At 34.7% G+C, this 12,994-nt stretch overlaps 1 protein-coding gene and 1 pseudogene across 1 annotated transcript; both read right to left on the bottom strand.

The window, feature by feature from the left end:
- Positions 1-1,664: 1,664 nt before the first annotated feature.
- LOC147508532 (putative GDP-L-fucose synthase 2 pseudogene) lies at positions 1,665-2,828 on the bottom strand (annotated as a pseudogene).
- Positions 2,829-4,170: 1,342 nt separating this feature from the next.
- LOC147508531 (S-adenosylmethionine decarboxylase proenzyme-like) lies at positions 4,171-6,587 on the bottom strand. The gene is made up of 2 exons (XM_086601006.1): positions 6,272-6,587; positions 4,171-5,904 (listed from the first exon to the last, which is right to left on the bottom strand). Exon 2 carries the CDS (start codon positions 5,568-5,570, stop codon positions 4,347-4,349), a length of 1,224 nt encoding a protein of 407 aa, XP_086457132.1. The 5' UTR covers positions 5,571-5,904; positions 6,272-6,587; the 3' UTR covers positions 4,171-4,346.
- Positions 6,588-12,994: the final 6,407 nt, after the last annotated feature.

The raw sequence follows: 12,994 nt of genomic DNA, 5'->3' as shown, positions 1-12,994 counted from the left end.
AGGTATACTGTCAATTTTTACCTTCATTTTCTGTTGCAAAAAGCAGGCAATGACCACCTAAAACCTTTTACTACACCAACTTGAAAAATTATTGGTAGATGATATCTAAGGCTATCTCTATCATCACTGGTTTGGGACTTAGAGATCTCAAACATTTACTAAACACAGCTTAAGATGGAAAATATCAATGTTTAGACCTTTCACTATACTAGAAATTATTTAAAGAAAGAAAGAATGTAATACACATATTTAACGATCGTTATGAAAGTGGACATCTATTTAAAATGAATCTGATTGTACCAGAATCAACAAAGAGAAACGAAAACAAAACACACACAGTAAGGCAAACTAGGAATGTAACACCAGTGCAAACAAGTTTTTGAATTTTAAGTAAAATGTAAGCACATTCAGGAGTCCCTTTTTAACTGCCTAAAGGTCTTCCGTGTCCACATCCTAACGCGGGCATTGGATCCCATAGGGAGTTGAGGTTTGAAATACAAACTACGGAGACATGTAATGAAAGCAGACAATTATGATTAGCATCCATCACTGCTTTGCTTTATTTATTAAGTTTCTGTCCTATGGGGCAAATAAAACATATTGAAATGAATGAAATCTACAATTCAGAGAAGTATTCTATCTTGTTTATCTGACCTAAGCTTCTGTAGCTTTCAAGCCTAACCGTACCCTATTGAGTAAAACTTTAAGAATATAAGTAATCATATACCTGTAACATGTTTGTAATTTTCTCTTTTCCTAAAAGATCTATCATTACTTGAGTCCTAACCATGCAAAAACAGAATCACATTTGACTTCCAGTATCTATATCCTCAAATAATGACACTAGCCATGAACTCCAATGCTTTTGAAGACTATGCCCACGACTCTTTCATACTTTATGGTAAATACATATTCCATTAATAGGCACCATGCAACATGAAGAACTTGTTCAAACCTGAGCGTGTAAGTACCTTTTAAATCATCACCCCATAATTCCAAGATAAGGTGGTTGATCAATTAACAACCAACATGTTGGGGAGTAATTATTTTAAAAGCAAATCAAAAAATTTCTCAACAGGAATAGGACTGGCCATCACAACAAGTATTACCACCACTGCTAGAGTGCTAGACATGAAAAACAGAGTCATTTTCATGCAGTATAGAAACTATGGTTACTGTTTTCTCTAGAAAAGAATATGTTTCTTTTCTAACAAGTACGATTCCCAGCTGATTCTTCGTAGGAAAAAGGTAATCAAGCACCTACCATAAACAACTTACAAAAGCACCAATACGTGAATTATACCTGATGTTAACAATAGAATATGAAAAGAGGATATCAAGTACTAAAAGGCGAAGACTTTTTCTTATAAGTAAATAACCTTCATAAGTAATCGTGGAAATTTTAATAGGAGTCGGTGTTCAGGCATCCATATGCAACTAAGACATCCCCACTGGGTTGACACCTTTTTCCAACTTATCATTTGACATCCCACCTCTCACACTCAGAGCAAAAATTGCTCAGCAAGACGCTTATGGTGGGAATGGCAGCACAAATAGAAAGCGTCAAAGCATAATCACAAACTCACAATTGTAAAACGCCATGACTAGACTTGATAAAATTTCAAACAAATTCCATCTAACTCTCATGTTTAATGATACTGATATATAAACAGCAATGTCATCAAATAGAAAACATGGACATACCCAAATTCATAGAAGTAGCGCAATAATGAACAACAGCAATCCGTAATAATGAACAACAATTGAAACAAAAATAATAATAAACAACCACACCTGCATTATTGCTTAACATACCCCAAATACCATTTATAGGTATCCACAAGTCCATCACGAAGCGATATCTTCGGAACCCATCCTAACCCCGCAAGCTTCGAACTATCCATAAGCTTCCTCGGTGTCCCATCCGGCTTACTCGAATCCCAAACCAACTCCCCTTCAAACCCAACAACTTCCTTAACCAACTCCGCTAGTTCCTTAATACTAACCTCTTTCCCACTCCCTACATTAACATGTTCCAATCCACTATACTTGTCCATCAAAAACAACAAAGATCGCCTAAATCATCCACATGTAAAACTCCCCTTAACGGTGAACCACTCCCCCATACCACAACCTCCTTAGCATTCCCAACTTTGGCCTCATGAAACCGCTCTCATTAACGCAGCAAAACATGCGAAGTTCTCGGGGTGGAAGTTATCATTCGCCCAGATAAATTAAGTAGGCATTCCGATATCGCATCCCAATTATACTGCAACCTATATGCTTGACACATTTTAATCCCAGCTATTTTCGCAATCGCGTACCATTCGTTTGTTGGTTCTAACGGACCTGTAAGTAACGCGTCTTCTTTAATAGGTTGCGGAGCGTACTTTGGGTATATGCATGAAGAACCGAGGAATAGAATTTTTTTGACGTCGTTGGTGTAAGCTGATTGAATGACGTTGGTTTGGATTTGTAAATTTATTGAAATGAATTCAGCTGGGTAAGTGTTGTTTGCATGTATGCCACCCACTTTTGCGGCTGCTAAAATTACGTAATTGGGCTTGTGGGTTGAGAAGAATTGTTCGACTTGGGTTTGACGGGTGAGGTCGACTTCTGAGTGGGTGCGGAGGAGGAGATTTGTGTAGCCGGATTCACTTAGTTTTTTAACTATTGCGGAACCGACTAAACCTTTGTGTCCCGCTATAAAGATTTTTGAGGATTTGTCTGATAGGAACGAATCCATTGAGGAGAGAGAGAGTGGTTTGAGATTGCAGATATGAAATTCTGGGAAATGTAATAGTTTTTACCTGGAACAGTGTGTCAATATTTTCTTCTGGGTGGGTTGGATCTGGGCTTGCATATAACTGGGTGGGGTTCAGGCATAGATAAGATAACCATTCCAGTACCAGCTAGGCCCAATTCGATTGTTATCTCACGATATCGATTGTTAACCCTCTTGAATAAGAGAGTCCAAAAGTATTACATCTTGAGAGTTTTGTTTCCATTTAAAAGAGTGATGTGATTATTAAAATTCGGTGTGTGCTCTCTCACTTTCGCAAAAGTGAGTATGATTTTGAAATCAGAAGGAACTAGGTAAATATTGCATGTTGAACTTTATTAAAGCACGTAGGCAAAGAGACAACCACCCATCACGTAGGTATGAAAATAGATGTGAATGTGATTAGGCCTTTTGTTGGCATGAGTCAAAGCAAAACCGCCTACCACAACACGAAAAAGGCATGGATAGGAGTCTTCAAAGCAGATTCGCTATGTCCTACAGTCGCAGTGAAACGAAATAAAGACTTTATATCTCGATCGCAATTCCAACATATGATGAAAGTTGAGAGAATAAAGAAAACATATATATGGCAATGCTAAACCTTCTAACCCGTATCACTACGATACTATGATTCAGTATTGATCAACTAGTTAACAACTTTAATTTGAGTAGCTCATACAAGTTTGAAGTTTGAACTTTATGAAAAGAAAAGAAAAACAAAATTATTCGACATCTTTACAACTTCAATTTTAAGATGTGTAAAGCATTATTAAGCCAGGAGAACAAGGAACCATGCCGACCTTGCAATCGATTGCTCTATGGATTTTGAAAAAGGTTAACCAGACAAGAAAAGCACCTTTATGTCATTCCTTGCTTTCTCCAAACCAGAGTACTATCCAATTCTGGTCTTTGTTATATGGTCCAGATCCTGAGTTGCAGCATATAGGAACCGTTTTGATCAAGGGATCGGATGACCGTTTTGTAGCAGGGTAGCAGGACATAAACTCCAGTTCCTAGAAGTCTAGAACAAGCATACAAACCTAGGCAGCCACGCCCATCTCACCATACTAATGTACAAAGTACAAACTATCCGCAACTTGTGACCCCCTTAAAAGTGTGTACAGGGACTACAGGTGCATTGTTCCTATCAATAACTGGCATCTCTCTGGTGTGTTCACAGCGAATACAAAAATAACTGGCATCTCGACCAAGTCAGCGATGCGTATCTGATTCGAGATGTCATCAAAACTTAGGCACATTGCCTTGTTTTCCCCAACTGGGTTGGAATCTTATTCTTAAAATTTGAACACTGGTAATTGATATCTTCTCCCATATAACCAAAACAAAATTCAATAAAAAGAGCAAAATAAGAATAAATAAGCACTCTATGACATTAAAAAAGCTCAATTATCACTGAAACTCTGCAAGTACACGAATCCGCAATTTAATGACCACAGTACAATAAGCATTTATTCATAGTTTCAGACTAATAATAAACGACACAGACTGAAAATAAATTACGCATAAACTGACACAGACTCGAGGGGACTGATAGACTCGACTCTCAACTGGACTGGCTGGCCTTCAACTGAGCCATAGAAACAACACATTCAGAAAAATTCATAGAATCTCTCTCAACACCAACAGCAACTTCTTCCTCCATATCATCCCAGCAATGGAGAGTAGACTTGGGCGAGGAGGCACCATACTCCATTTCCTTTTCAGGATACGCCAACTCATTATCGACAGTTGAAAAGCATCGGTACACAATGCACCCACCACCAGGGAGTTCCTGCTTCACTTGTTCCTCACAAGCATAGCCCATCACACGAGCATTCTCTCCCCATGAGTCCACACCACCATCACAAGTAATCGCAACAGAAAATTCACTAGGCTTAAAGCAACCCAACACCCTTTTGATCAATGCCTCAAATCCAACGGTTTCAGTATCAAACCCCATTGCCTCGTAACTAGCATAGCTAAATCCATCTTCAGGGGTCACATGAATAGTCGAGAAAGCTTGACCGTCAATTGCATTCATAGAATAACCACAAGGATCGAAATCAAAGTCGCAGATCTCAAACGAAGGCAATATTTCAGAAATACCAGAGATTTTAGTCATTTCCTTGGCGGTATAGTCCTCAGATTTCTTGAAGAAGACTGAGGCCTTCTCTTTGTCTAACCCAGTCATGCACATCTCAAGAGTAACAACAGCCTTAGAAGCATTATTCTCAGATTGCTTTTGAGATGCCGAGTAAACATGCCAGTTGCGATTCGGGACGGCAGGGTCACCGATAACATAAGCTACTCCACCAGATGCAAGGTCACCGAAATAACCATTAAGAACAGTGACTTCCTCCGCAAAAGTACGGTGAGGAGCAGGTTGGGCATCAGGAAAAATGAAACTTCCTCGCGAATACTTGACTGATTCAACAGGGAGAGATAGCGAGCTAGCGAGTTCCAGAATCGATGGAATGGCTAGAAGAAGCTTTGTAGTTCCACATGTCTTGATGACTATCTTCAAAGAGTAAATAAACAAGCTAGACTCGGATAAAACATACGAGTCGAACTCGTCGTTTGAAAGCTGAGACACAATAGTGCACCGAGCAGCGTCAAGAATCGAATCGATTTGAGGACGAGTCAAAGCTCGGAGGCCAAGTCCTTGTGGATCAACAAAAATGGGTGCTTCAGAGAAATTAATTTCAAGGCGTTTTTCAAATCCTTCGAACCCAATAGCAGATTGTGGAGTTGGGTTGTTGTTGTTGGTGGAATCAGTCAACATGGTCATAGTTTCGAACGAAAGATTGAATATTGGAGTATTAATGAAGAAATGAGGTTGAGAGATTACTGAAGAACAGCTAGCCAGAGAGTTTTTTTGGTAAATTAAAGACACGACTTGAAAACAATGGGAAATCCTACTCTACTGAAAATGGCATTTACTGAAGACGTATCAGGATGGCTTCCTGACGCAGTTGGAGTAAGCAGCAGATCGGAACTTTTCTATTCCACCGTTGGGGCGAACATCTTCAATGCTGTAACCGAGGGGTGCTTCGTATTGTAATGAACTATTACTACTGCTAGACTTTTTACCACCTTTCGACTCCATTAAAACATTCACGCTTCTGCAAAATCACAAATTTACAACATATTCAGATCCCCTTCAATCTTATATACATATATAAGACAATGGGTGTATAAAAATCCGATTAAAACCATGAAAACATTATAAATCTAACAATTTTCAGTCATAATAACAAAAGGGTGTTTTTATTATAGATTGTCTATACAACACAAAACAAATTTCTTATACAATATCAGATGAAATATATGCAGCATATACAGCAAAAGAAACAACCTCGTCTCAAAAAAATTTATAGAAAATTTTATAAACAGATCAGATCTATGAAAAACAAAACTACATACATGCATATATAAATCAAGAGATCTATAAGATGGAATAAAACATAGAATAGAGAAGGAAGATGTTACCTTACAAATACAAAAAAGTTGTGTTAATCAAGGATGAGATTAATAGAGCCTTTTCTTTGAACCTTATTTGAGAGCAAAGAAAGATTTTGTAAAAGAAAGCCAAGAAGAAAATTCCTTGATGAACAAGAAAACGATAATTGAGCAGCCTAAGAAAAAAAGAGTTTTATTGTGAGACGGGGAAGAGAAAGATAGGAGATTATTTATAGGGAAATTAGGTGAGAAAAGGGTAAATATGGAAAGTCACATTAAGTGAGAGGATTCCGGATAGAAATTGCGCACACGCGGTTACCATATTTGTTTTTAGTTCTTAGACAACTGTCATAGGGGGAAGCAATAATAGGGCTTTTATGATTCTTTTATTTTCTTTCCATTATTTTCTCCTTTTTCTTTTATAATTAGCATTTGCTTTCTTCCTACACCACACAATATTTTTAACTTATTCAAAATCTGATTTTGTGTAGGAGAAATCTGATTCTGTTAACCTTTGAGTTATGACTGATTGACCTTGGGCGAACTTCGAGGTCTCGATGATTCCAAAGCTCTAAATGTGTCATTAGATTACTAATTTAGCCTTAACAAATGGGTTTGGGTTTTTGGGTAATGGGTAGGGTGCCTGTTGGGTTAGAACTTAGAATTGACGGTGTCCATTGATCAGTCGTAGTTATTGACTTTGACATTGGTCTTGGTGTTTGCTGTACGCATAGTTGAAGATTTCGAATTCTTTGGAATTTCGTTTTTTTCTAAAAACAGAAATTCCATGCGAAATCCAGTATATTCCGATAAAATTTTGAAATCTCATTATTTCAACCCTATATTGATACGATACCGTTTCGTTTCGTTTTTTTTTTTTTCAAAATTGAAATATTTGACGAAATTCCGAGATTCCGTTTGAAATCGTGAATACTAGTTGCACGTATGAAGTAAGCTACTATATTTTGGACCCAGGCATACGCCCGTGATCTATTAAGTATTTTGTGTCTAGAAAAGGCTTTCCAAAATATCTCACACAAATTTTCAAATCAAAATATATTTTTATTTAAAATAAATTGAAATACATTAATGAGCAGTGATTATGGTGCATAAATACTTGAAAACTAAGGGATCAAATTGGGATAGCCTATTCTTACTTTGTGGTTTAGGATATTAATTCGTAATTTTCAAATGGAATTATCTTAAACTTGATCTAGCTTGTATAATAGTTTTCTTATATTTATGGTGATTTAGCGGTAAATCATTACCGCTCGGCTTACGTACTAATGTGTACAAATCATTAAAATATCTATCAAATCACTAAAATAGATTGATTGTTTTCATATTCTCAAATAATACACTACTTCCACTTGAAAAGATTTATCACATGAACGTGTTCTACGATGAATTGATGAATACAAAAATAATTCTCTTTCAAGAAAATGCGTTCACCTACTTAGAATACTCCCCTAAGTATTTTCTCTTTTTCTAGGTAATTATTTATATACATGCAAAATATACTTATTCAATTCCAACACGAATAACAGAGAAGATCGTGTCGTTCTATGTCTTTCGTCAATGTGAACATGTCAAAGTGTTAACGTAAAATTGGATGGATAAAATGAGTAATGACTATTAAATTTTTAGATTTGAATAATCTAATAATCAAATGGATGGAAGAAGAGTGTGCCTTTCAAATAGGGCAGAGAATCGGGTCTAGTTTGACCCGAATATGAATAGTTCGGGTTCGGGTTGATTTTCATATCCGTTTATTTATTCGGATTCGGGTTCGGACATATTTTTTGGGTTTTTTTTTGCATTTTTAGTGTTATCCGATCGGGTTGGTTGGGTTCGGTTCAGATTCGGGTCGGATTCGGATGTAAGATTTCGGTTTTATTCATATTCGAGTTCGGTTTCGGATATTGTCAAACTATTCGGGTTCGGATTCGGATATAGCCATATCTGACCCGAACCCGACCCGTTCCCTGCCCTACTTTCAAATAACATTCTCTTTTCAAACTTGAAGCTTCTAACACACACATTGAACTTACAATAAAATGCTCAAATATTCCATCTTATTCCACATTTTTTGTTGTTTCTTATAGTAGATTTATCTATTCTCAATATTTCTGCAAGCACATTGCAAAACAAAGTTCGGATGAAGAAATAGTACCACAAAGTTCTTCCAATATTACATTAATGTTAAAAGGGTTAAGTTTGATGGTATTAATAAAGTGCTACAAAAATAAGTATAACAATATTTCACACAAACACTCTTCATTCTTTTGGACCAAAGAATCATTATCCATCAATTATCAGTAGACACACTCGTAAGAATTTTTAAGCTTCGATATATTTTACTCCAAAATTATTAAAATTCCTACAACAAAAAATATTTTAGGTGGCTCTCTTTGCAACCAAAGTTTGTTGCATATCGAATAAGGGTTGTTGAGCTACTGCAAATTCAACTGTAGTTCCATTGCTTTAAAATGCTTATCACAATGCAAATTCAATATTAGCTTTCTTATGCAATACCAAGAGTAGCTCATATAGTACATCATATTATTATACAATTTGGCAAGATCTTACTCCATGATGATATGGACATTCTATAAGCATCCACACCCATTTATGAAGTTAGAGAGGTAAAACATACTTGGCAGGATCCTACTCCATGATATGGACATTCTATAAGCATCCTGACCTATATTGTTTAATACTATCACATCTTCCTGCACTCATAATGATCATATTTTGAAATTTTATTTTTAGCACTATCCCATCTTCTTGTACTCAGGAAAAAAAAGAACAAAACTTAAGAAACCAAAGATAGCCGCCTCGATCAGTTAATTTAATCCTCGCTCCTGAATGAAGTGATTTCACTCACTGTATCTTGTATTTGTTATAAGAGTCAGTTCTAATTTCTGTTCCAAGAGCTAAAATAAAATGTAAGAAGGTTGTATATATTCAGTTCAAAGAAAGTAAATGTATTGTTTATAAATGAAATTAGTTAAGTACATATACTTAAGATTTTGCTGACCATTTGGGCCCTAAAGGAAACCATCCAAAGTGCTAAATACAATTTTGCTTTTAAGTTCATTTGTGTTTTCTGATGATATCCGAATACAAAATCTAGATTGTTATAGTAAGCTCATTGTGTTGGAAAAAACTCTATGGATTCACATGTAAATGTACTTTATTGCTCTATATACATTGAATAGAAAAACAACATTACGTGTATAACCATGTATTACATCTATCTGTCTTCCAAATATGACTATCGGTGATCGTCTGATCCCTTTCATAGTGTTCTTAAACCAATAGAAGCACGATTCTTTACATTAATGAGAAAGAACTTGGGAGAGCTTGCACCTTGGCATTTGATCTCGTGTTAACTTTGATATTTTCTGAATCGAGTGTTCGAGTGTATGTATATGAGAGGTTATGTTTGGATGATTATTAGATATATCATTAGATTGTCTAAAAAAAACAATGCCATACAAAGAAACATAAATCAAGTGTGCAAATAAAAGAACCCCTTCATAATAAGCCGGTATTCTTTTTACAGGTTTAAACTTTCAATATGTATTATCATATTGTAGCCTGCATGTGTTTGAAAATCAAAATGAGATCCAAGAAAGAAAAACGAAAAAGAAAGAAAAGTGCATATGTTAAAAATGTGAGAGTGCGTAATGGGTATTTGGGTACTTACTCAGGAAGTATATTGGTCTACTTCTTAAGAAGTTAATAACCAACAATAAATGCAAATTGCAGGTATATGAAAGGGTTATGCGAATAACATTTTGAGTGTTCTAATTTGGTATATCTCACATAATCCTTAGATAATGTAGGGAACCGCCAGAAGCTAATTTTACACCCCATAATAAATTATTAACTAAAGAATATGTAGTGTTTTTTAGGTCGCGTTAATGATATATTTGAAATAAATTGGTGTTTTATCATAGACACTAAAAGTGCATGATTTGTAATAGAAAATTAGCTTATACACATCACCTATTTTTTAGCAATTTTTTTTTATTTGATCAAATATATAAGAATTGGAATAATAAAAGTGTTTGATTCGTAATACTAAATTACCTTCTACAAATCATCTATTTTTTAGCAATTTTTTATTATTATTTAATCAAATATATAAGAATTGGAACACTAAAAGTGTTTGATTCGTAATAGGAAATTACCTTATACAAATCACCTATTTTTTAGCAATTTTTTTTTTATTTAATTAAATATATAAAAATTGGAACACTAAAAGTGTTTGATTCGTAATAGGAAATTACCTTATACAAATTATCTATTTTTTAATTAGCAATTATTTTTATTTGATCAAATATATAAAAATTGGAAATACACTCAAACTCTCCAAATATAAGAATTAGAAATATACTCAAACTCTCCAAAGAGGTTCCTAGAAAATACTATATTCATATTAGATTGCCACATATGAAAGAGAAAATGCTAACTCTCATATTAGAGTGCCACATAGGAGAAAGAAAATCCTTTATTGGAGGTCTCTGCTTTAATATATAGATAGTAGATTCCAAAATATTGTAGAATTTTGAATTCTTGATTATGGATTTATGGACCTAGAGTGTAGTGGATCGGACTTCAGTTGCTAGCCCAATAATTCAGGTATGTATTTTGAAAAAAAAAAATGTTGAAACTTGAAATAAAATAGTGAATAGTCCTAAAATATTATGACTTATATGAACTTAACCCTTAGTGTGTTATAGACACTAACCCTTGTCTATATAGTCTGTGTAAGGATCAAAATCGGTTCACAAATAAAATCTTTCACAATTTACATCAACAACAAAACTAGATGGAAGGTGTCACCATTATTAGTCTAATAGCTTATTTAGTGTGTTTTTAGAGGAGTCTCGGAGTGTCTAAATTGAGTTGTAATATGTTTATGAAGATCCTTTTACATAATAGATTTTCATGATTTTAGTGTGTTTCTAATTTAGCTTTGAGCTCGACAAAACCTTTAATTATGACTTATTTAGACTAGACCATAGTTAAGGATTTCATTATTTCTAGAGTTTCCATAGTTTCAAAACCGATTGATTCCGACTAAATTTCAATAAAATTTATCCTTTTTTGACCCATAAGTGATTCCAATAATATATACATAATATATATATATATATATATATATATATATATATATATATATATATATATATATATATATATATATATATATATAGGAATCACTTATGGGTCGGAAAAGGATAAATTTTATATATACCATGTAAAAATTAGTATTCATTTTTTTACTTTTTATCTAACGGTCTAAAACTTTTGTGAGCATGTTCTAAGATTAGAGTTCTTTGAATGAGTTGAATTTTTGTGAGTATGTTCTACATAGTGGGGATATAATATCTACAAAAATTCAGCTCTTAATTCAACTTTTAAGTTACAATTTTGCTTGGATCCATTTAAAATGTGGTTACAGTGAATGTGGCTCTATATATAACTAGATTATGAGATTCTATTTGAAATCATGAACTAAAACTAGACAACATCAAGTGTATTTTCTGTAAAATAACTTGTTGTTATGTTTTGTTTTAAAAAAAAACTCTAACAGAATAAACCCTTCCTCGACACAATTTAAGAAAGGGAACAAGGAAAAAATAAATAAAAGGTTTGTGATTAACCATTAAATAAAATTGTCCTGCACATCATATAATACTTACAACAACAAAGAAAATACTTGAAACTGTTATCAGAGCAACAATTTGTTAGAGCATTTGCAATGCAGGTGATAGAGGGGGGGGAAGTGAAAACTATCACCTACTTGGGTCCAAAAGTGCTGTGCAATGCAGGGTGATAAACTCGGTGATAATTTTCCCCAGTTCAAAACAAGGTGAAACCTTCCACCGAGTTTTTCACTGACTTGTTAACTTCGGACGGGATGTTGGATTCTGTCTGGATTACAAAACTCACCAGACGGAATCCAACATCCCGTCCGGAGTCCTAATGGCTAGTTTACCAACGGTCAAAAAGTCAGAACGGTCAAAATAAAAACTTTGGTATATATACAACATTTGTTTCATTTCAACTCACACTTCCAACAATCATATATCATATTTCTTCTTCTTTAAAATCAGTTCTTAAAAAACCAAATATCAAATGGCATCAACTCAAGCATCTCAAGCAAGTGGTAGCACTCAAGCAAAAGCGAGAGCTCACTTTAGCATGTCCGATGATCAAGCTCTATGTCTTGCTTGGATAAAAATTAGTGAAGACTCCATTGTTGGTGCTTTCCAAAATGCAAAAGGATTTTGGAATCGTGTAACAAACGAAGTTCAATCAAGCACGGGTCGGATAGGTCTCGATTCAATTAGTGGTAGGTGGAAATATATTTCAAAAATGATGAACAAATTTGTTGCAATTGTGAATGCGGTGGAGGCTCGACATGCAAGTGGTACAACAATACAAAGCAGGGTAATTACAAGAGTTTCATTTTTGCTGCAATTTCGGTAATACTTAGTTTGCTTCCAGCCCAATGGAGGCATGACACATGTCCAACTGACTAAACAAAAAGTAATTCAAAAACTGGAACCGTTCTAAGTTGTTTTTCTTCCTATTATGCCCTCTCCTTCTCCTTCCCCATTTGCCTTTGCAATTCATAGTCCACCCATTTTACCCTCTCTCACTCTCAAATAATCAAAGCCAACCATCCATTGTAACATATACCTCTATCTTCACTTACAATCATTGCATAAACTG

This window comes from Coptis chinensis, chromosome 3 (assembly GCF_015680905.1).
Source record: "Coptis chinensis isolate HL-2020 chromosome 3, ASM1568090v1, whole genome shotgun sequence".
NCBI lineage: Eukaryota > Viridiplantae > Streptophyta > Magnoliopsida > Ranunculales > Ranunculaceae > Coptis > Coptis chinensis.
The sequence above is the reverse complement of the archived record's forward strand: the minus strand, read 5'-3'. Positions and strand labels throughout refer to the sequence as shown.